This window comes from Hemibagrus wyckioides, linkage group LG01 (assembly GCF_019097595.1).
Source record: "Hemibagrus wyckioides isolate EC202008001 linkage group LG01, SWU_Hwy_1.0, whole genome shotgun sequence".
Taxonomy (NCBI): Eukaryota; Metazoa; Chordata; class Actinopteri; order Siluriformes; family Bagridae; genus Hemibagrus; species Hemibagrus wyckioides.
In genome coordinates, this window is record NC_080710.1 from 6,212,170 (window position 1) to 6,238,127 (window position 25,958).

Genomic DNA, 25,958 nt, shown 5'->3' on the forward strand with positions numbered 1-25,958 from the left:
CTAAGAGTTTATGCCATCATTTATTTGTGCCATATGTATACAGTGTTTTACTGTCATAAAAGCTGTCCGGATTATCTGTGTACCAGTGTTATTGTGGAGAGAGGTGTGAATTGTTTGCCCAGCAGGGGGTCACACCTTCAGCCAAAAACAGATTAGAGATACTCTACACACAGAAACCCAACAGTGTCTTGACGAATTTCATAACAAACAAAAATAATTCTTGTTTATACTGATTGAAATTGTCTGAGTTGATTGATCACGATCATAGCATTCAGAAAGTACGTTATATATTACAGCCATTTTTCCTCTTGGTCATTTTTGGCTGTGTGCCAGGTTTCATCCACAATTAGTCACACAATTAGTATAATTAAAAAAGTGCATTTATTGGTTCATTGGTATAGAAGTTAAGTGGAATAGCGAAATTGTATTTGATGCTCAATTGGTATAGTAAATTTTCTTTTTATTCTTTAATGATTTAATGAGGAAAAAAATCACATTAATTGATTAAGAATAAAAAGTTGGCCAGTTGTGTAGAACCATCAACCAAATGAATATATTTAAAGGATAAAATGTTCCATTTATATTGCTTAATTGGTGTATAGCCTGCCATCCTAAAGCTGCATGCATTGGTTAATTAATATGTCAACTGATTAGCACTGTGGTTAATTGATAATTAACAGCATGTTCAAACTCAACCAGATGGTGAGGGTACTTACAGAGGTGTTAATTTTGCCATTCTCGTTGGTCATGCTGTCTCGGTGGTGAAGATTGGCAAAGGGCTTGGCAGCCCCCCAGGACTCCAGGTAGCGAGTCATCCTCACTGATGCTCTCATCTTCGCTCCATCCAGGGTGTGTCGGGGTCTGTAGTGGTGCTGCGGGCTCCTCCTCTCGGCCTGCCCAATCAGTGAGATGTTAGGATTTTACCTGTGCCGCATATATAGCTTTAAGCTTTTCAAGAAAACATAATTCTTTCAGTTGCTTGATTCTGATTGGTCAGATGGTTTTGGCTCGGTTTCCGTCAAAGCACCTCACATGACTGCATATATTGCATATACTTTGTATTTTACCATTCGTTTAGTTAACAGCATGCACAGGAACCTGCATGGTTCCTGCTTAGTTCGTTAGTAGAACATTTCCGATTTGTTCTTTTTCTCTTGATATCACACAAATCTTGTAGCGGTAGAATTTAAATTAAAGCCTTACCTTTGGGTTGATTACTAGGTAGGTTACCACCCTGTGCTCTTTCAGATAAGGGTCTCGTTCATGGCCGCAGCCATCCTCCACTTTGTATGCTCCGTTCAGGTGCTCCAGAGTGACCGAGGTGATGTGGACACGTCTGTTCATGAACATGTAATAATAAAAATAATATTAATAATCCACTCTTTAGTTTGGAATAAGAGTCATCCTAATAATTACACAAAGCATACATACCCTGGTACACCTCCAGCTTCCATGTGATTGGCTAGAGTTACATCGTGTGACCAGACATCATACTGCCACTTCTGGAGGCCGATGACACCACAGAGGACATTTCCAGAATGAACCCCGACTCGCATGTTGATGTCCACACAGGTGGCATCTCGCACTTTTCTAAAGAAGAATAACACACACACACACACACACACACAGTGTCTTTGAACTTAATATGCAAATATGCAAAGCAGGTCTTGTAATTAGTTTAGCTTTTTTCTACACATTCCAGGCTTAGTGTTTACTGAACCATTTTGAGCACAAGCACATGTTTGTGAGTGCTTTTGCCTACAGGAGGAATTGTAGCCTTGACACAGTAACCCTCCTAAGGGAAAAGATCACGGTGCCGAGAAATGCTTTTCTCAGAAGTGTTTCTTACCCCACACTGCCTGCAAAGGTCATGCGTAGAAAAAACAAAATGAATCCCTAACAGAAATGACACACTCACAATTTTGCCTAAAGCATAACTATTTTCTGAAAATTTAGGCCTCTGCACTACAGAACAAAAAATTAGGCACACTAACATTTGTATGAATAAACATGATTCTTTGAGAAAACGGAGCTGCATTCCATCCTGCGGCTTTGTCACTAATGCAGTTCTAACTTGAACATCACTGGAAAAGAAGCTCTTGCTCATTTTTTTTTTAGAAGCTAACAATAAAACCTGACCGTTAATCACCAACTCGTCCATTCTGAAGTGAAGAAGTCTATGCCATGGACTTCACAGCAGCCATTTGTAGGGTTTCTTTAAACTGTGATAAAAGCATTTACTTCAAAGGGCCCTTTTAAAAGCATTATTGAAAGGAACAACTAATGGAATGGAAAAGTGGGAGCGAGTGCTTCTAGAAATGTCAGTGGTGTGTTATACCTGCTTTGACTTTGTACTTTAAGTACGAAATCACTTAATAATAGTAAATTGAAGATGCCAAAATGACTGATTTGGCAAAAAAAAAAATCCCTATGTCAGTTTCATTTTTCCTTAATGCAAGCAGCAGGTATTGTCTTTTTCATTCTTGATCTGATGTACAAACTGCTTGTTTTGTCTTTTTTTCAAAATATAACTATAGCCGACTAACACTGGGTAAATTATACAAACACCGGTAGATTTAATTTTTACATAAATGACCTTCTCTGTTTACTGTTACGTAAAGCAAGGACTGCCTCAGAGCATCTTTCAAAAGGAAAATTAAATCAAAACAAAAGCACCAGTCAAAATATTTCTAAAGTGAAATGAGGGAAGGAGGCTGACAACAATCCATATCAAGGCAGTAAGCAATCTGCAGATCCACTTATTTATTCATTCATCCTCAATAACTGCTTAATTCTAGTCACAATAAATTTAGAGCCTGTTCCAGGAACGTGAGGCAGCGTCTCCAGTCCATCAAACTACAGGAGGGACTGCAAGGTTCACAACGTTCCCAGCAATGGCAAGTTTAATAACGGAGGCATGGGTGAATATTAAAGTCAATGTAACGTGTAATGAGAAGAGGCAGAGCGAAGGGTGGATGCCCAGTAATTTATTAGGGCAAATCCAAAAATCTGAAACAAAGATAAGCTAGAACATGGAAACAAAAGGCTCATCATAAAGTGACTTTATATAAGTACACGGATATAATAGGTACACGAATATAACAGGGTATAAATAACCCTAACCCTAAGTAATCACATAACTGATTTCTAAGGATACAGACATCCTTCGCTGTAGTGCAGTAAAAACCTGGAGCGCTAAGAGCAGCAGAGTTGTTCCAAATGTTCAAATTTTCTAGATTGGATGCTCCAGTGCCCTGGCATGGTTTTAATAAAGTTTGATAAGTGATGTGTTCTGAGCTGATTTGTCTGCTTGTGACCCGTCTGTTTGCATGCACGGTATTCACTTCCTCTGAACCACAAATGATTTCATCCACAGTGTCTCGAATTGCTCTTTGTGCTATTATTAGTAACCCCTTGAAATAGTAGTGCTAAAAAGGTGGGGATGAGTGCCAACAATTATGCCACACTGATAATCATTAATGTCACTTGTTCTGCCTGATCTAACAGTCAATTGAACACAAAAGCTCTGATTTACTAAGATCCCGAATAAAGAGCTAATTTGCATGTGCAGTCGTGTAAACTGCATGTTTATTGATGTGAAGGATTTGCTGCGAACGATTGTGTGAGCGGCGTAACATACGGTCAGGGGGGACAACAATATTTAAATTGTGTTGTTTGTTCTCATAGCTGTGATGGGATCTCGAAGATACTCTGGGAAGAGTCAACCTTGAACTCACCACAGATCTGTGTAATTACAGTGTAACAGATTTAAAGAAAGAGATAAAATGTACAGAACATGTAAACAGTCCAATGTAGGTAAAGAGGACATGCTTTATTTAATTAAACAAAATCACAGATTGACTTACTTGATGGCCTCGCACATGTCCAAGCCCATCTTCACACAGTTTTTGGCATGGTTAGGTAAAGACTCAGGGAGGCCAGACACACAGTAATAACAGTCCCCAAGAATCTTAATCCTCATACATTCATTTTCCTAAAATAAATAAATAAAAAAAAACAACAAAACCTGTCCTGTCATGTCGATGTACAGCACGCTGTTTCATGACAGAATGAGAACATTAGGGAATAAATTAAAGCATGACTCATTTTAGGGCATTATTTTGAATTATTACCAACTCAGACTGCGTCTTACCTTGGCGATCTGATCGAATTTGCCAAAAAGCTCGTTGAGCATGTGGACAAGTTCGCCAGGAGAGCAATCGCTGGCCAAACGGGTGAAGCCGACAATATCAGCGTACAAAATACTGCGAGGGAAACGATTACTTTAGACACCAGAAGAAAACATCTCAGGGATACATACTGCAAATTTGAAACAATGGACAATGAATACTAAGTACCATCAGAGACTATTACTACAACCTGGTTTTATTTTCTCAGTAATGAAAACGAGGTTTGACATTTTGGCTGAGGTGAGCCTTAATATTTAACAGTGAATTATTAAAAATTGAGCAAAGTCAAAATTCCTGTCAAGAGAAATCCATGAATTTATCATAACCTTTCCCACACTCTACATATCAAAAGCTTTCCTCATTTTTACTGACTTTTATATTTTCGAACATTTTATGGAATTACACAGTGAGAAAACTCAACTCAAATCCCTCTTTCTGAATAAAAACTACTTTCCTGTGGTGTCCAAACTTCTATTGGAAATGATCACTATATGGTGTATTTTTTTTCCTAAACAGTAAGAACACCCATAGCCATTAAAAAAAAATAGTAGCAAGAGCAGATCAATAAATTTGCTACCTGGCACATCACTCAATTGTTTTCTATTAGATGAGTTCCTTTTATTTCAGACCAGGATGGTTTCCTTCAGATTCCTGTTTGCTTACAGTATTTCCTTGCCAACTACAAATAGCACAATCATCAACTTCTCACTGCAACCTCACATGTGCAGATGATAAAAGTTTGTGTTACACTCATTCTCTGTCAGTCCCTGCCATAAATCCCTTTATCTTGCATAAAAACATTGCTTTTAAGCTTTTGCAGAGTCAACTAGAAGAATCTAGAATCTGAGTCTAAGTTTACCCTGGAGAAAGAGCAAAGGCTTACCACTGGGTGCACATGAACTAGTCAAGAATTTCACTTGTGTCTTCAACCTTCATGCAAGACAGTGATTCCACAGTGGTGATCCTAGATGTGGTGCAAAGCCGTTTGGGCAATTTGCCATAAGAAACAATGGTTTGTACAGACATTAAATGGCTTTCATTTAAAACAGCTTAAGACCATCACTATGGCCAGATGAGTAAGCAAATTGCACGCATTACCGTCTGCATTCGGACCAAAGTTCAGATATGTCATGCTGTAGCCAGACCCAGTATTTCCACCAAAGGTCATGATGCTGCAATATATCATTAACCTCTCTGCTTTTGCAAGTGAGAACGTGTTCACGAGTGTTATGTGCGTATGAAGGGGCTCCAGTGTCTAAAGGCAGTTAAAAGAAGCCTTTTACCATGCTAAAGGAAGTAATTTTGTAAGCATAGAAGAACACAGATAAAAAAATGTTATCTACCATTAATTGCCATTCGTCAGCACACTCTATCTCCTGGGTGAATCTAAGGCTGAATGTGGCTTTGGGCTGAATGTTGCTTTGTTGAAAACCATGTGCCCTGTGTGAAGTAGAATTGATTCTCATCCTCAATAGAGTACTGTAGCAAGACTCCTATCTTCAATTGAGCACAACATGGACACTTTGAGGAAACCTTTTGGCTTTTTGCTATTTGTACTCAGCAGGAAAATGAGCTAATTTCATTAGTATCAAAAGAATTATTAGAATTGTGTTATTAGAATAGTATGTAACCTTGCATTTTGCGATTGACTGTATCACAACCAATTGAAGTGTGAAAACCATTGTTGTGTCTTTATCAGTTCTGCTTGGAGATGGTGGGAAACGGTGGCTCTTAATCAAGAGGTGGAGTTTACATGCCAGAGCTTCCAAGCTACCATGGTTGGGTTCTCACCTGCCCAAATGTGTTGCTTTGGGTTAGCATCTTCAGTCTGTGTGAAGACCCTCTTGTAAAAACTAATGAAGTCTCGTTTGCAATATATAACCTAACAGGAACAATGGATCACTCCTGTACTTTCTTTGTTGTTTTGTGCACAGAGTGTTCAAGAAGCAGTTCCCTTTATAGCAGCAAACCCTATCTAACACTTCTGATTCACACATCTGCTATGCAGGCGCCAATTAGCTTAATCAGGTGTGCTAGATTTGGGTTGGAACTCTGCAGGAAGCAATTTATTTTCTTCCAGTGCATGAGCTGCAATATGCTCACCTTAAACAGCTGAAAAATGTCATTATACCAAGTAACATTGGATTGAAATGTGAAATTTTGCACCTATCTAAAGGGAAAAAACACCTTCTCACAGTTCATCTTAACTGCTAGCACATGCACCAGAAAGAATTCAGAAATAACACTTTCAGTGGGTGATTCATCTGGGCTTCCTTTCTAGTGTAAATTGAGTCAGTCTTCAACTTTTTGGTGGGTTCATTACCATTCAGTGTGAGAACCATGTCTGAAAAATTCATCGCTGCTTCAGGGCAGTATGTGAGACTGTCCGACTGTATGTGTGTGTGTGAGAGAGTCACAGAAAGACAACCTGACGTTGGTGTGCCTCTGCACATATAAGTTGTGAAAGTTGTTGGTGTTCTCCGCTTGTCCGAAGTTTGGGCCCTGGAGCCGTTGGATGATCTCGGCCTTCATCACTCGAGCTATGTGAGCGGGCAGCAGTGAAAGCAGCAGACGCTCCTAAAAGTATAAAACATACGTTCATTTCTAAAGATATTTGGCAACTGTTTTAATTGACCAGGATATAAAATACCATGCCGTCTGTAAATATCCCGACTTCATTTAGATTACTAATAAATTTTGTTAACACAAAATATAGCTTTTTGCCTCCACTTAAATTTTTGTGAACATTTGTGTAATTAGTATAATACAAAATAAGGCATTCTTAGTGCTGTAAAAGAAATTTAGTCCATAAGATAAGCAATGTCTCCAATTAAGATGCAAAGAAATTGTGTTTATTAAAGGGACAATAGTATTAATGCTGTAATTAATGTGTTTAAATGGCATAAACAGCATTCCACAGCCCAAAATGGAAATTTCAGCACTACATACTGTGGTTACATCAAACTATCAAACTGGACTTATTGCTGCTTCTCACTCAAGCCCATATCGCACAAGAAAAATACTCAGAGTACTGCTTACGTCTGCAGCTCCATTTGACATCTGAATATTGATGTTTCACAGCTTCAGTATTAAATCATCGCTACGTGCACTGAACTCTGAATACGACTCAACGGTGTTAACTAATAAAGCCAACGAAATTCATTAGGCTAATATCAAACATGACACAAAAATATTTCTCAAATGTTTTCAGCAACTCTTAATGGAAGCTAATGAAGGCACACTCTTAACAGTTCCTTGGGAATGAAAAGTCTCTGGAAGCGTGTTCAAAGGAATTACAGCACTTAATCATGGAGACGAGCGAATAAATGAATGATTCCTTTTGCATGTGTGTTTGTGGGTGTGTTTTAAGAGGCTTTCAGTCAAGTTGATTTTCACGTTCCAGGTGATTTGGCAGCTTTAATAATAAATTGTAAATGAGGCGATTCTGATATCACACTGTCTGCCAGACAGCTTTTTCAATGACGAATGAAAAATTCTCTGCTTAAAGTGCTGCCGAGATCCTCACTAGGTTTGGTTGATTTCTGCTTTTAAACAACAGCATGGGATCTTTTAAAAAAGACACATTAGAGGATGATTATAAACGCTGATGGTTAAATTTAGTGCCGATTCAGTGATCAGTGACACAGCAAATAGACCATCAAAAGAAGCAACGGATCAGCATGTGAGCAAGTGATCTGTTGCCCATTGCCTGGGACTTGGAGGATGTTTCTGGATGGTTTGGTCCAGCCAACAGGGGCTGTTTGACCTCATACACAGAACAGGCAGCTGGAAGGCAGCCATTGTTGTCAGTGCCAGCTTCCCAACCTTGCAACAGCGAGATTCAGTCATTATTGTCCCATTATTTGCCCATGTCTAGCCACTTTTCGACATCAAAAAGGAATGCTGGAATGTTTATATCCTGATGACAGACATCTGTTTTTCTGTTTGGTCCAGTGCATTTTTGTCTATTAGTCAAAAGCTGTGTCAATACGTGAAAGTTAGTCGTGTTCAGAGTTGAGTTATGAGTTATGCTGTTCAGTGTAAATTTATGTAGGTTAAAATGAACTGCATGTAATTCATAACTCTGAGGTTGCCAGATTTTTCCTGAGTAGATATGTCTGAGACAGAGTTTAGGGCCTAGTCCACAAGCCCTTAACATTTCTAATAAAAAAAAACAATAAACCAAATCATCATGAAATTGTTTTATCCACTATTGTTAATTGTCAAATGAGTGAAAGTCCAGTTTTTGTACACTTGATGTACACAAAAGTTTTTGTACACTTGATGCATTCCTTCCTGAAAAGGCGGTTTGAAGGATAAGCTGACTGATTCATCTGCTATGTTTCCCGCTCACTTTAAGACTCTTTATAATTTTGACTGTTAAATATTCAGTCCTCGTGATCTTTGGTTAAGATGCTGTTTTCTGTGTAAAAACCCTTTTGACTTTAAAGAGACAATACTATTCCTTAATCTTATCAGTATGTATTTATTATATGGTATTTCACAGATTTTTTATTACAAAATTAAGTAAAATTGATTAACTGGCCAAAACAGTTGAGAACCCCTGGCCTGATGTTTTTTAAAAATGCTATTTTTTTTATTCTGTGTTTTATTTCATATAAATTATAAATTGTGCTGTTGTGTTAAAAAAAGTTTAGACTTTTTCAATGAGCGAAAAACTTTTTAAAGCTGATGTTAAAACCCAAATGTGGATTATTTATTTGGTAATTTATTTATTTTCATTATTTATTTAACTCTTTGTACCAAGAATGCTTTTTTCAACTGTAGCAGTGTGTCAAAGCCCAAAGACTCAAAGCTGCTCCCCAGTTTAATTGTGAAAGAGGAAATATTATAGAAAACAAGTTCTTTCAAACAAATATCTGTGTCCACGCTGGAGTAGGAACAAAAGTCAAAGAAAGAAATTGTGTGAGCTGTTAAGAACCTTGAGATTCTATTAAGCATCGTTAACATTTCATAAGAACCTCCAGGCCACTGAGAGCAGAACAGAATTAATACTGAATGAAATGAAAATGTCAGCAGGATTACAATGCCAGAACTACTCTTATTTGTCCTGCATGTGATTTATCTGTTTTTCTACTAAATATCTAGGTAGTACAGGAAGTCTCAGATGAAGCAAACAAAAAAAAAAGTTTTAAGATACTCTTCTTGTCTGGCACAAATAACACCTAACACTTTTAGCACCTCGTTTCAGATAGTAGGCTACGGCTGTTAAAAGGGCGAGCGAGTATTGGGTGATGTTTGGCAGCAAACCTGTTGGCGCTTCTCAAACTCCAGCTTGATGGGTAACTTGATGCAGTTGCAGGTGTCGTGGTAGGTCTGCTTCAACGCCAGCTCCATCAGGTGTTTGTGGTACGCTCCTGCCATGTTCCCACAGATAAAAATGATTATGTTGGCCAGAATCTAGGAGAGGACACGTAAAACACACACAAACAGGACATCAGATGAAACATTCCTATACCAGGTACAAGGTTTTTGTAGAACAGTTCTGCTTTTACATGGATGTTATTACAGGATTTTAATAATTCTACAATATTTCATAGTGAAGTTTAGTTACTTGTGTAAAATCTGTTTCGGGAGCAGACGCATAAATTTGTAGGTTTTCAATGAAAAAATCTGCTTTTTCAGTCCGTATTTTCTATCCCTTTGTTTTTTTTTAGGTTCAGGGTTTTTCATGTTTTTCAGGATTTTAAAAATGATACAGGATTGCATGGTAAAGCCTAGTTACATATGTATAAAATTCCTGATCAGTGTAGATGGTAGCATTTCACAGAGCATTAGATAAGCCATAGTCATAGCCATAGTTAAATTTCACAGTAATGAAAATAGTGATCTCATTTAGTCTGTATTTTTTATCCCCCTGTTTTCTTTTTTTCTCCAAGTTTTTACAGTGCTTGTATTAAACTTCCAAGTCTTCTACATGTGAAAAATCTGGCAAGATGAATGATACACAAGTGATTTTATGTCATCTGAATGAGGAATCCAGAAAAACCAAAGTGGCTGTGTTAACCTCAATGAACTTTTTGCACGTAAATATTGATGTGACATTTGGACATAAGGTCTCCGAGTCTGAATACAGCCCATTGTGCAGATGAATATGTGCAGAAGAGAAGTTTTGATATGGATGAGTGGGGTTTCCCATTTATCACAATGCTTCTATTGTTTTCCAAGAAATCCGAACAGAAATGCCAGTCTTCATATTTCAGTGTGCTTTTTGGCGTGTTGCTTGGGTATAGCCTGAGATCATATGATGTTTCATTTGACAATTCACATTTCATCTGGGAAACTCGTGGGGTTTGTGACTTTTTTCTTTTCAATTCGCTATCCCAAGTCCCAATGTCTCAGAGCATGGCTATTTCTGACCAGAATGGAACAACAATCCAATCACATTCTCAGCTAGAGTGAAGCTCGGTTATTGGTTTCGGTGTTAGCGGCCCAGAAAGAAGCACCGCAGCTGTGTCGTTCTCTTTTCTTTACCATTTCATCCTTCTTTGTTCAATTACCTCCCTGGAAGACTGTGTCTCTGATTCTTCTGTGCCTTTTATCTGCTGTCTCTTGGCTTCAGCCAACCTTTTTAGCATTACCTCTTGAAGTAAAGAGCATCAAAGGCTCACGTCCACTGGGTATAAGACTTCCTCTTTTTGGGGGGTTTTTTATTTCCCTCAGGGTTCGAGGCAAAAGCACCAGACACCGGATAGGCAGAGCTGTAAAGGCTTTGTCAGAGCCGGGAAGAGTTAAGAAAGTAATGGATGAGTCATTCGCAGTAAAGCACAATGATAGCAGCCTCGCTGTGCTGACTGACAGAGAACTGATTTTACATGACTCAAACACACATACTGTTCAACCTTTGATTTTCTGTCAGGGTAAATTAAGTTTTGAAACACTGACTTAGCGCTACTGACACATGAATAATGTAATATAAATATGATAAATATTTGAGCATTCAAAAATATATGAACGGTTACTTTTAATTGGAACTAAAGATCTTTATGACGTTCTTTATGGGAAAGACATTTCTGGTTTTGTGATGATTCACAAACTTCTGCCAAGTCAGACATTTTTTACAGGACATTTTGCTGACCATAGGATGCACTACTGAAAAAATGAAATGAGTGATTTCTTTGGGGTAGGCAGAAAACAGGGGCCTTGATGCCAGGAAGAGAAGTTACTATACAAAAAAGGTACTGTACACTGCAAACATATGCCCATTATTACACAATTTAGAGGATTAAAATTTCTTTCATATTTTCTTTGAAGATGCCAAATTCAGTGCTGAGTGGGGTAAAAAAAAAATGTTGGAGGAATGTTTTGGACAAAATCCAAAATGGCAAAAAATCCAATTAGTTGTCTGACAGTGCATTGAACCCGTCCCATTCCAGGAAATCCAAGGATGCCAAGCTTTTATGTTTTGGACACAGGTTTTAAAAGTTATAATCATATTTTTAAAATTATTTTCTAATTAGGCACAAATTTGACCCCATGGTGGTTCTAGAGCAATGGCAAACCTTGGCCCAAATTTAGCTAAAATATTTATTATATATTTAATTTATTTAATATATTATATATTTAAACCGTGCCAAATTTCACAACTTAGAACCATATGGTTCTTTTTGCTGCCATAGACAACCTAGCCAGAAGAAGAAGAAGATGACATGATTGAACAGTAGGATGCACCTTCAGTCCTTGGCCGTCTGATAACAGTATTGTAGTAGTGTATTCAGGATTGGTTCAATTGTTTCCAGTTAATCCCTGGAAAATAGCGTTTCCTGATGAATTGTGATATCAGTTATTGCATTCCAGGCAGCTGATGAAAATCTAAATCGGCTGGTTGGATGTCAAGACAAACAAGTGGTAAATATTAAGTTAAGCTAATTTTCTAATAATCTGATGCACAAAATGGTAAAGTTTTTATGGAATTGTAATTCAAAATCTGTGGTTTTCCTGTTAAATTAAATTACTTTGGAACTGGCTGCCGGTGGATATTTCTTTTGTGGCATGTAGATATATGATTATCAGTGAGCTTTCTGGTGGGAGATTTCTGGGTTTAAATGACATCATTCTTGAGGCTATGGCATATTTATAGAGCGTTTAAATATTTTACCTATGCTATTTTTTGTTACTAAATTTGTTTCATTGATTTGGTCAGTAGGACAAACTGTGAAATTACAGTCTTTTAATGTAAATAAGGATTTACAGTTTTTAGCTTCCTTTATTTACTTGCTACATCATATACAGGAAGTACTATAGAATGTGGAACATCTAACATAGTATTTGATCAATGATCTGCATAAGAGCAAGTTTTAATAATTTTAAAAAGTATTGAAATTTACTTTATTTCTGAAATTTCAATTGTGCTGAACCTTGAAAATCATTTAAGTACCATTCTTCACTAGAAGGTCCAGTTATAATATTTTGCTTTTTAAAAAAAAATGACAGAATGGTGATGAGTTCCCTTTTAGTTACTAAAATATATTAAATTGAACCTTGGGTATTAATAAGATGCTCTCTACTCTAGTGTATGCTACTTAATGCTTAACCATGCATGAATGACCAGTTTTGCCACCAATTACCACCAATCAATGAATGATCATCATCTTCCCACATTTGATTAGACTCCAATGTTAACTTACACATCAAGTTAAGATTAAACATATGCTTCTTTTCCCATTTGTCTGTAAACATTCAGCTTTTGTAATAAATAAATAAATAAAGGCCAGTATTATCAGTTTGCTAAACAGATCAGGGTATATTTGGTAAGATGAGCCTTACATTTTTACTTGGATAAACCACAACACTAGATCTGCTACAGAAGCTAGATCAATTCCTCAAGCTATAGACAGCTTCTTTTTTCTTTTTTTTGGTGGTGGTGTTGGTGGTAGCAACTTTTGGACATTGTAGCCTGAACATATGAATAAGGCATAAGTTTAAAAAAAAAAAAAGTAAGGTAGAAAAAAACCTTGATTTCTTAGCCTGTATGCTAAAATACTGTGTTAACCATTTCCAGGTGATAAAAAGTTGGTGTACTTCAGTGTAGTATGGTCAACTAGACAGCTAGCTAGCACAAAATGTTGGGTTTTTAACAGAAAACAAAGAAGTGAAACTCTCTGCACTATGCCAACATGGAGCTTGAACCTGTTATGGATTACTTCAAGTAATTTAACTTGAGTTTTATCTTCCAAACCATTGTCAAAATTACAACTTTTATTGTATGTTATGTGACCTGAATCTGAGGCGAGGTCCAGGCCTGACACTTTGGTCAAATCCACAAAGTTATACAACACTAATTCCAATTTCAATAGGAAGTCAGTTTCATTTCTTGTTTAATGATAAAGGCAGTTGAGGGAATCATTCCTTAAGTGCTGCCCTGCATTCCACTTTATTTCAGGAATTCAGAGCTTTTCCACAGAAGATTACATCAAACTCTGATATGATTTTGTAACAATATTAGTACTAGGCAAGATTTTATTTCAGATGCCTGATATGATAGTCTATGATGTAATCCCTGGTAGATACTTAGATAATTGAGAATGTCTTTTTGAAGATCTTTTTCCTGTTTTTGTCTGAAAGGAGGAGGAAGAAGATCTGACGTAGTTTTCAAATAAAAAGTCACATAAGCTTAAGGGTAGCGACATGCCAGAAGCCAGTAATTAAGTGTACTTTTTCTCTAAAACATTTGCATATAATAATACAGATGGCAAAACAACCTGTGACATGAATGTAGCCCGCAGTAAACAAACACAGCCTGCTGTTGCTTTTCTGCCGCTGAAATCTCTTATGGAATTAAATGATTCACCCTGAGTCACTTGACTTGTGCAAACAGTAAAGCTTTCATTCTTCTGACTCCTGACCCCAGGCACTGATACACACAAGTTTATAGCCTGTGAAAACCTCTCAGTCTTAATGCTTTTGGCAAAACGTCCTGTCGATTTATAGACTCTAACGTCATACCCTTCCTCTTGACCTCTACTCAAGCAGCTCAGCGATGAACCTGTGCTTCTAAAGAGATTCTTGGAAAGACAGTGAAAATGTACGCTAGGAAAGTCCCTTGTATTCAGAGTCATGTTGTGCACTTATTTATTTCGAATGGGTGCACCATTTAAAAAATGTCTGTATGTCTTGAGGAGAACATCTGAGATTTTCAAGAGCATCTAGACTGAAAAATCAGTGATAGAAAACAGGCACCAAACCCAAAATTTTGCTGAACAAAAAACACAGAAATGTTAGGGAAAAAAAGAGGGAAAAAACATAACAGTGCAAATCCTTTCACAATGTGACTTGAATGAGAAATGTGATTAGTCACATCAAGCGCTCACAGTCTGCGCTGGTGGGTAGAGGTGCTAGAGCTCTAAAAGCTCACAAGAAACAAAAAATTAGCCCACTATGTGGTTAAAATGTTTAGGATGTGAAGCATGGTGGTGGCAGCATCATCCTATGGGGATCATTATTTCAAAAAGTATTTAAAAAATGCAAAAGATTCCGATATGGTTTTGTTGGTTTCTGGATTTTAGAGTCTGGATTTTGATATCTATTGAACTTGTATACATTAAATTGTAATATGTGTCATCGAACTTTAAATTATGAGTTGTCAAAGCGATAAACTAATACAAAATGTGAAAGAAACATTTTTATATTTTTGTGTGTTGTATCTTGTAACTGACTAAGCTGCTGTAACACAAGAACTTCCCTCATGGGATCAATAAAATCTATCTATCTATCTATCTATCTATCTATCTATCTATCTATCTATCTATCTATCTATCTATCTATCTATCTATCTACCTATCTATCTAAAAAAAAAGTTAAAATCAGTCACCGAGACAAGCAGTGTTTCTGATTAAGACATTGTTTCTCCTTTTATGTCTTAAAAAACAAACCTTCAACAAACTGTTTATGACACTACTTTCAGACATTGGAGCCAGAATTAACACTGCTCCTGATTTAACACGGATAACCTGAGAAAAATCAGAATCCAACAATCAAAATTCACTCAACCTTGTCAGACTGTAAGAAATGGCTCACCAGGAAACGGTTCAGTGAGGCAAGACTGTTCACCTTTGCAGATGGCTTGCTGTCAGCTAGCAGTTAACATAGCCAAGGGTTGTATATTTTATAATTCTACCATTCATGAAACTTTTACTATTAGTGGTCGTGTTTGGTTTTAATAAGAAGAATAATGCTTCAAGTGGTACTGGTTTGTGTGAAGTATTATTCATTTGCAATATTGTGACTGTTCTGCATGCATATTTACTACAAAAACTTCTTATATGTTTTTTATATTTATTTTCTTCTACACAGATTCTTGAATTAGACAAGACAATAATATCAACAATTCTAAATCTTTTATTGTCCCACTTCATGCATAAACTGTGTGCTTTTTATGACCAATGATTAAATTTATCAGGATGTTTAATCAATGAGTTTCAATTTTGTCTAATAATTGTTTATAAATAAGCAGACATATAAACTGATAAGCCATAATATTTAAAACCAACAGTCTAATATCCCTTGTGACCCATCGAGGCATGGACCCTACAAGACCTCTGAAGATGTGAGGTGGAGTTTGGAAGCAAGATGTTTAACAGAAGATCTTTTAAGTCAGATAAGTTGTCAGGTGGAGTCTCCATGGATCAGACTTATTCATCCAGCTCATTCCACAGATGCTTGATTGGATTGAGATCTGGGGCATCTTGGAGGACAAATGAACACCTTGAACTCTTTGTCATGTTCCTCAAACCATTCCTGATGTGTAATTTGCAGCAAGCTGAGATATTTGTGCTACAGTAGCTCTACTGTGGGATCGGACCAGATGGTCTAGCCTTCACTTTGGTGTATGGGTGCCTTTGACCTTGTCGCAGATTCACTGTGTGAACCTTCTTTGAAACTCTTTTAGCAAACACTAACAACTGCATGCCTGGAACATATACTGGGAAGACAGGTGTTTTGGAGATGCTCTGACCAAGTCGTCTAGCCATCACAATTTGGCCCTTGTCAAAGTTGCTCAGATCTTTACCCTTGGGCATTTTTCCAACACATCGACTTTGAGAACTGACCGTTCAGATATAGAGTACATCCCACCACTTGACAGGTGGCATTGTAAAGAGATAATCAATGTTATTCACTTCACCTGTCAGTTGTTTTTATATTATGGCTGTATATCAATTATGTCTCAATATGTATTAACCCCTTTACTCAAAATTGCTTAACCATATAAACTACTAATTTACTAATGCATCTTTATTGCTCCCATTGATTTCACCTATCCACTTTGACTCTATCAATTTCTCTAATGATTTGGGAGGTGTGATGCTGATCCATTTATGATTAATGACTTAAAAGGTCGTTTCAAGCGCGGATGCCACAAAAGGTCAAGGTTGCTGAGACTCTCCTGCTGACAAATTATGGTGGTGAGAAAGCTCAAAACACGACAACATGCTAATGAGGACCAAACAAAGTGGTAGAAATGTAAAGTAACACACTAACATGACTTTCATAAGCTTGTCTCTCCTTAAGCTTTCCAGGAAAGAGTATAGAATAATAATAATAATAAGAAGAAGAAGAAGAAGAAGAAGAAGAAGAAGAAGAATCATTGTTTTTTTTTAATAAAGAAAGGATTTTAAATTTTATTTAATATTAGTATTTTCCAAATGCTAATATTTTTAACGAACTTGCTAGCCCTGTCGATTTTCTTTATAATTTTTCCATTCAAACTAACAGACTAGAAAGAATGATACAGCAAATTTGTTTTAATACTATTTTATACTACTATTATTTATTTATTTATACTAATGTACTACTTTTATTCTATTACAACATTAAATTGTTATTTCTGTGAATGTTTAAGAACTCAGGAAAAATTTATCTGTCCAATATAAGACTCACATTTCTTGTTTGTAAACTGTTTATGGAAAAACTTTACTATTAATAAAAAAAAGGAAAGAAACACGAAAAAACAACAATAAAAAGACGTCCATAGCTTTACTTGTGTTCCTGATTTTGTGTAAATGTATTGACAAGATGTTGGTTGATCGTCTTCAGATCACATAATTTGGGCCTCGCATTTTAATATATGCATTCAATTTTGTTTATAAATTCTGTTACTTTTCAATTATTTTAAAGCGCATTCCTCCTCCGTCCCCTTATCATGCATCTGTAAACAAAGGGGTTTTTTTTGGGCAAAAATGAGAGAAATCCTTCTATCCCATTAATTTGTTTTCTCAAGCTTTATTTTCACCTTTTTTACATTTCTCACTGATTTCCATATTTGCTTTAAGCTTGACTTAGCTTTTTCAGGAGCTGAGACAAAGCTGGTTAAACTGCTAAATAGTTGTTTTCTGTCTTTTAGCCATTTAGTTGTCATTTTCTGCTTGCTGCTTTTTGAGCTTCGCTTTTTTATGGATTTTTTGTGGGCGTCACTATATGCAAATCAGCTGCACCATGCACACAGTCATTAATTTACAAGTTATTGGGATTTATCAGCATACTTACACCAATACAAATTCTTCCAAAACTTCTCAGTTTTACATTTATATAGAAATGTTACTAAAAAAGATTGAGAAACAGAATGCACTCACCATTTTTCCAATGGCTGGCTTTGAAAATAAAGTACTCTTTCCAATTATGTCTGATTTCTTTTCCAAAGCTGTGATCCAGAGCTTATTTTCTTTCGACTAATTATACATTCTTTCTCAGTAGACCTCCACAGAATGCCTTGTCATCCCTGTTCATGCACAGGGGTCAAATAAGTTGCCGCAGTGAATTTAGTATCAGCCTTCTATTTTTTTAATTTGTAGTCACCCAGCAAACAAGTGTGTACAGCAACTAGGAACAAAAGTAAAGCTCACGGGAAAGTATGAGATGTTTCAGGCATGCGATGCTGAATGGATTCAGACATTAATGCAAAAATAATGATTTTTTTTGTATTTTAATGTATGTTAATGTATTCCAAGGTAAAGTGTCTACAGTCTGCTTCAAAATGCAAAAATGGTGTTCTACATAGAAAGTGCTCAAGAAGTTTTTTGACCTGATATATGGACATTGGTTGTTGTGAAGGACATTTTGCATGGATTTTAAATTTCTTATACCTTCGCATACATATTTATAAGTGTAACATCATTACGGAATCACGGATTATTGACTTTTTGAAGTCGGAGATGGAAAAGAAGTCATTACCCAAACCCTTTTATTTTCCCTTCTATTTTTAATGCACTGTGTATTTATTCAGCACAGGTTTGCCTCAGTAGTTTACTCCGTTGCATAAATATTCATACCGTTTTATAAAACCTTGGAGAAATCCAAGAAAGACGTTGTCACATACTGCGCAAAACCTGGGCTCATCCTCCATTCCTCAGTTTTGACAGGCAGGAGTAAAAATGTCATGCTAACGATCCACTGGTGATCAATGAACAACTGGAAAGTACTCACTTAATGGTGATTTGGATACAAAGTGGTGTTCAGACTGACAGTCTATGCTACCCTGATGGATCAATCCGTAGTGGAACATCAAGGAAAATCAACTGGGTTAAGGTCAGACAGTGATTATTTGATTTTGCCTCCTGGGTCATTTGCAGAGCTTTGTTTAAAATAACAAAAACTATGACTGGTGAAAATACATTGGACCCTTGCTTCCATTCATTTTCAATGAGACTTCCAGGCGACATGAGCTTGACGACTAGATGTGTCAGTGACAGGATAGGACAACGTCGAGAAAGGTTTATGCAAATATGCAGTGACTTGGTACAGCGATTACAGTACTAATTGGAGTGCTGACAGTACAGCATACTGTTAACCACTTGAGCTATCACTACCCCAATACACTTTGCTGTATGAGCAAACATAGCTTATTTTATTTATAAAACACTTTGTGGTTTGAGGTGGGATGCTGTTCTAGGGCATTAATCAACAATGGACTGATAGGATGCAGCCAGACACAAGGTACTGATTCCACCATGAAGATCATTTTCATCATAACAGCATGTTTAGTGGAAAAACAGTTCCATTACATTAAAAACATCCTATTAAAAAGAACCCCTTTTGTCAGTTTATCATTTGCCTTAAATAATGTATAGCCCCAGTATTCCTAACTCTTCCTATAATATATTTGAAGGAGTGAATTAATACAAACCTGGGATTTGTCCTGCAGCCGGAACTACTTTATTATATAACCATGAAGACCACTGATATTGACAGTGTGAACAAGCTGGTGCTACCAGGTTCTGAACCATGCTTAAAAATGCTTTTGCTTCAAAATTATACATTTCTACATGGGGGAAAATAATTTATAAACATAATTTATAAACATTGCATAAAAAATATGCAAATTTCTTACTTCCTTGATTACTCCAGAGAGCCCTTTCGGTCTGTTGTTCATCACAGACTCTAAAGAGCGCATTAATAATCCCCCATACACCCTGTAGGTTTAGAGTGGTGGGAGCTGACAGCTGTTACTTACTCCTACATAGAGCGGGATTATTGAACACACATGTAGTGTCCCAGATAATTAATTAGCACCCAAAGCTACCAGCGTATGATGCAGGGACTCCTGGTGCAAGAAAGAGAGAGGCAACAGGTGCTTGCATCAGATTATGCATGGCAGGTCTGGGAGAGAAAGTAATAGAGATTGATATATCCAGGTTAGTGCAGGAACGGTGCATGAAAACATCCAGAAGTCACATCAAGTCAAGTTTGTTGAGGCAGCTTGTAGAATGAGAAGAGGGCTGAGAGAAGAAAAAATAAATATATTTTCATATAAGATGGCTTATTGTCCATAAATAACAAAATTACTAAAGTGAACTGATATAGTTATCTTTTCATGACATGCTTTTTTCTCACCATGGTTGTAAAGAGTGCTTATTTGAGTTTACATTCACATTTATGGCATTTGGTATATGACAATATCCAGAGTGACCTCCATTTAAAAGTTAAGGGCCTTGCTCAAGGGCCCAGCAGTTGCAGCTTGACCATCCTGGGATTCAAACTCACAACCTTTCTGATCAGTAGTCCAACAACTTAATCACTAAGCTTCCACTTCCCAGTATGGCCTTTGACATCTCTCATAAAGAATTCTTTTCCACCAACAGATGTGTGGCTTACCAGATGTTTTTTCACACCATTTGGTAGAAGTAATAGGAGTGTGAAAATCCCCAGAAAAAAAAAATTCCAGCATTTTCTAAATCAATCAAACCAGAAATCTGAGAGAGCAACATAGCCATGGTCAAGGTCACTGAAATCACATTTTTTTCCTCCATTCTCATCTCTCTATTTGATGTCAGTGAAGCTCAGGTCCTGAAGATCTACGTGATTTCATTGGCTGACTGGGATAACAAAAAGATTGCTCATCAGGAACACGTTTTTTAAAATAAAAATTGAAAGAGTTGTTGCAAGCTTAGTGGTGGTGATATTGTCACCATGCTGTAGTTTGTTTGTAGCCTAATATAGCTTTTTATGTCAGAACAGTTTGTGAAGATTGTCATGAAGAAAATGTAAACAGCGCTGCAGTAAAAACAGCAACGCTGTAAAAGCAATGCAGTAAAAACAGCGTTTTCACTGCATTCATCTAAAAGCCAATGGAAAAATTAAGATTTTTGTCGAGGGAACCAGAGTGATGCTGGTTGAACTTCCTGGTTGGTTTACAGAAACATGTCATGCTTACAGCACACTAATCCAGACATGTGTTTGCAGTAAAGAGGTTTTTCGGTGTAAAGGAAAGGCAAGATGTTACATAGAGGATCAATGTACAAAATTTAGTATCTAATGAAGAAGATGTTCATTTTCATCCTGTATATTCGCTATATTTGTTTATTCTGAACAATATTCACATCCATTTTTTGGGGGGGGCCAAACCTCACCCTAAAACAAATTCAATTCAATTCTATTTTAATTGTACAGCGCTTTTAACAATGGACATTGTCTCAAAGCACCTTTACAAAACATAAACACAGTACAATCACAAACCTCCTTATTTATGTTTGTAGGCATAATTAAATAATAGTAAATTTTTTTTTTTTTCTTTTATCGCTGATGCCAACAAATATATCCACGAAGCATTTTCTGTAGCATTTACACAAGTCCATGTCTTTTTTTTTGGTCCAGACTGCTTGGCTTTTTCTTTCATGATCACACAAAATGATAGATAAATAGGATAATCAGAGCCCCATTGTAGGACACAGGTTTGAACTTCTGTTTTTCTTTCTTTTTTTTAAAAAAAAGGTGCAAACTGGTGAATACAAGATGACAATCCCACAATGGCATCTGCACAAAATCTAAGCCAATATCTATCAATTAAACTAAACCACTGAGTTTCGCGATTGATGAATAATGGTGACATGAAGTGTTGTCATGACTGAAATGTTGGTTAGACTTAAGAATGCTGATGTTTATGAAGATCACTGAGATGCTATGTTCGCACGCTCAACAGCTACTCAATAATACTGTTCATTTTCAACAAACACACATTCACACACTACAGCCAATTTAGAGATCAGTCTATTTAGAGATTTAGACTTAGAGATTTAGAGAAATTTGAACTGGGTGAGGAAACCTTGGAGGTTCCCTCCTAATCGCATTTACATTGAAAATAAAACCCCAAAACATTTAGACATGACTTTCTGATCACTCAACTCCTCATATACACATGATATATTTCACCATTTCACCAAATAAATAATGTCATTATATTTTTACAGATGACGTGTGAGCAGAAGGATGAATCCGAATCATTCTGCTTGTAGGAAAGTCGATGTGAAAAGTCAAATCACAGGGAAACTTAGGAATGTTGAACATTTTGTGTCAGTCGAACATGGTTGTTTAGGACATTGTTAACTGTGTGTATTACATTTGAGTTTGTGTATTGAGAAAACCATTACACATATAGAGCAAGTTCTGCGATTAAATGCTTTTTGTGTTGCTGGGGGTTTTTTTCTTTCTCTTATGATGCTAAACCTACAGATGCTAAAGCAATAAGTTGAATCGGAGAAAAACAAGCATAAAACAATAAATCATTAAGAATCAGCTTGAATGAACAATGACAAATAAAATGCCTCCTTGCGCAGGCCAGGAGCGATCTAACCTGGAAAAACCCCAGCTGATCACATTTGCAGAGCTGGAAAATGTGATTTCAAGCCTAATCTGGACATAAGAATCAAATCAAGGGTGATAAGAGGGGAGTGAAGATGATGTCACTATCTGCAATGTTCTGGGAATATGGGGGTCCATGAAGGATAGCCAGGGGGTCTATTTTATTTTTGTTTTTTGTTTATTGTTAAGTTCGCACTTATTATACTTAAGGTGCATCCCACATCACATACTTATGCACTATGACACTGTGAAGTATAAATAGTTTTAGTGTGTTTACAGTAACCTCCAGTAGTACTACTGTGGTAACTACAGTAGTAACTTCATCCTGCTTTAACTCTCACAAGATAGAAGTGCTCGTACTAGGACCACATGCAGCCAGAAGTAAGCTTTCTGATTACAGAGTAAATCTGGATAGTCTTTCTGTTTCATCATTTTCAGCAGTAAAAGACCTTGGTGTGATTATTGACTCTGGTCTTTCATCTCCCAGTCAAATTTCACATTGATTATAAAATACTATTGCAGACCTATAAAGCACTAAATAGTCTCATGCCACACAGTACTGGAGCAATCATTCAGGGTTTTTTTTATAGATTTTTTTTTAGGCATAAATAGTAGCATAACTTTAAACTTCATAATTTTTATTCTATCTTTCTATATTTCTGTAAAGCTACTTTGAGACAATGTGTATTGTTAAAAGCACTATACAAATAGATTGAATTGAATCTTCACTTCACTTCAGCTACCTGGATGATGCACATAAGTGTGGAATTTTGGACACTTGCACTCAACACTTGCAGCCTTACTTACATACTGGAAAAAGGGGCGGAGCTACTAGGCTTAAAAATTTACTGTATTCAGCTACAGCTTTCAGCGTCGCATGTGTATTTGACACAGTCATTCACCATCAACTGAGAAACGGCATATACTTCCAGTTACTAATAAACCAGTAGTGTTCCATTTGAGACGACTTTCTAAAATTCATACACCAGTTCATATTGTGTAGTGTAAGCCCATAGCATGTAGTCATTTAGGACACAGGTCTAGAAATAATGTCGGCTGGAATCCGATGAAAAATGGGACATTCGGAACATTAAACCACACTCTGGCTCCAGTAAATATTAATATAAAGCCCAAATATTATTCTACACATTTAAAGGTGTACTGTAGGTGTGTCTTAGCCCAAATAATCTTAAAAATGACTACAACATAAATGTGTATGGAAACGGCAAAACAGCAAAACTGCTAAGAAATCGTATATGGGAAAATTGGGGACCGGATTGTTTGTCGATGTTTGCTGATCAAAGCTCTTGTCTCATATTTTATACACATGCCCCCGATGTCCCTTCACTCCACCCCTTTTTACAAAGGACAGGCATGTTGAATGTCAGTAAGAGCCCAGAGCAGCAAGATAATTTTACTGTGACCCCAAAAAAGAAAACCTTGACAAAAAATGCAGAAAATATCATTGGTAGCAAGATGGAGAAATTTATTTCTGAGGAAGAAGCTGAAACTGGACATGGAATTAGCAGCATTGCTCCTTGACACATACAAAAAGTGTTCAATTTTTATTTTTCACTTGAACAAGTAATGTACAGTATGTAATGCTACCTCACTGCCTTGCAGCTAGCAATGATAATTTGCTGACACTGGTACGGTTTAGCAAAAAACTCATGGGAGCTCATTAAAAAAAAAAGAAAAGAAGAAAAGGAGGGGTAGCCACAATGGATACCAGACTCTTAAAAAAAATTAAAGAGCAAAAAAAGCTGCATTTGCAAAAAATCTTATGTATTTATTTTTTTAAATAAAAGTGAATAATTATTGTAATTTCTCCTCATGGATGTGGTCTCAGTAGACTGCTATACACATACTGCAGACGTGTTAAGAAAAAAACAAAGTGACGTTTCATCATTACAGTTATAAATACACCTGAAATTGCACGTATTCATGCTGACAGATTGAGCATCTCGAAACCGACACAAGATTCATCACATGCTATTTTAGTAGTTTGTGTGTGTGTGTGTGCGTGTGCGCTAACTTGAGATCACACCTCGCACAGCAGCAGTGATGTCAGAGATGATCGGAGCACGAGCGCTGTTCCACTGTTTACTCCTCTAATGCAGCTTCTGGCTCGCTTTAAAGCTGTTTCACAACTAATATGAATGTGACTCATTTGAAGGTTGGTAAACAGTGCGTGGCTTCAGAGAGTCCCAGAGAAACAGAGAGAGAGAGAGAGAGCAAGAGAAACAGAGAGAGAGAGAGAGAACAAGAGAGAGAGAAAGAGAGAGAGAGATTGAGAGGATTCATTAATTACATCTGCTGTGATGCAGTGTTCACTCGGTTTGGGTTGCAGTAGAGCATTTATCTTCTGGACTGCATGATTGTTTTTCCCTTCTCTTCGCCCTTCCAGAACCTGTGGCTGCGCCGCTACATTACGCCACTCGACTGTATGGGATGCAGTTTTGATGACGCCCCCCACAGGAAAGCATTCAGCCTTAATGAGATCTAATCCCGCTGCTCGGCCAATGACACCTCCATCGACTTCAATCATCCCTGCATGAAGCTCTGTACGCGATCGACCCCGGGCAAGAAAACTGACATTCTGAAGATGATCGTTTTCTTAGGCTTTGTTATACTTCTGTTTTTTTCCTCACAATACTGAGAGAAGAAATAACAGGGTTTTTTTTTTTTTGTTTAACACAATGACCGTCCGTCCAGAAAACGGATCAGCTTTGCTCACAATGGGTCTGGATTCAGAGCAAGTCCAAATGTTATGTCTTCATAGAGATGGCATGCACTCCCCATGCTTTGGGGGTTTCCTCTGGGTTCTCCGGTTTCCTCCCCAAGTCCAAAGACATGTGTTGTAGGCTGACTGGCATTGCTCAATTGTGTGTAGTGTGGATAGATGAAGTTACACAGTTACAAAAGTTGCAGATCACCTCTCAGGTTGAGAATTTTTTTTTTGTTTGTTGGTTTTTTAATAAAAACAACCTAAGATTTTTTTAAATAATGTCTAGAGCACCAAATTTAAACACAAAGTACAAGACTGAAGAATAAAAAATAAAATAATCACTGTTATCTTCTGTATTTTCTATTCCTATTTTTTTTACAATGTCAAATGTAAACACAACATACAAGCAAGAAAATGATAATTATTCTTGTTGTGTTGTGTTTTTGCTGCCTTCTTGGCCAGGTCACTCTCGTAAAAGAGATTTAATCTGAATGAGTTTTTATCGTAGTTAAATCAAGGTTACTAAACTAACTAACTAACATAAATAGTCCTAATTGTGAATACAAATACATTCGAATTTGGTTAAATTTAGCAGCACTGCTTTTTCTTCATAGCACTTGATCCAGCAATTAACCAGATTATTTTTTAAAAATCACACACCAATCATGAATTCTGGACACTGATTACAAAATCCACGAGCTACTAAATCATGATTATTATATCCATGTGCATCGGTGTGGGTTTTTTTTTCGAGTACTGATTATGTATGAATGAAAAACAATGCTAGAAAAACTTCATACCTGAAAAAGCTGCACCTTTCAATCTACAGTTACAGAGGGAAAAAAGGCCAAATAATCCAGCCAGAAAATCAACAGGAAACACAAAGCTGAGCTGGAACAATGCAACTCTGGCATCTCCTCCCAGAATTAAACTGGGAACAACTGAGGAAT

General features: G+C 36.8%; 1 protein-coding gene across 1 annotated transcript in view; it reads right to left on the reverse strand.

Annotated features, from left to right (window-relative positions):
- Positions 1 to 25,958, reverse strand: part of adcy2a (adenylate cyclase 2a) — a 138,496-nt gene that overhangs the window by 21,517 nt on the left and 91,021 nt on the right. The window contains exons 4-10 of the mRNA XM_058398988.1: positions 9,462 to 9,611; positions 6,619 to 6,767; positions 4,154 to 4,265; positions 3,867 to 3,994; positions 1,432 to 1,590; positions 1,204 to 1,336; positions 717 to 893 (exon numbers count right to left, since the gene is read on the reverse strand). Of these exons, the coding sequence (XP_058254971.1) occupies positions 717 to 893; positions 1,204 to 1,336; positions 1,432 to 1,590; positions 3,867 to 3,994; positions 4,154 to 4,265; positions 6,619 to 6,767; positions 9,462 to 9,611 (1,008 nt within the window). The remainder of the gene's footprint in view (positions 1 to 716; positions 894 to 1,203; positions 1,337 to 1,431; positions 1,591 to 3,866; positions 3,995 to 4,153; positions 4,266 to 6,618; positions 6,768 to 9,461; positions 9,612 to 25,958) is intronic.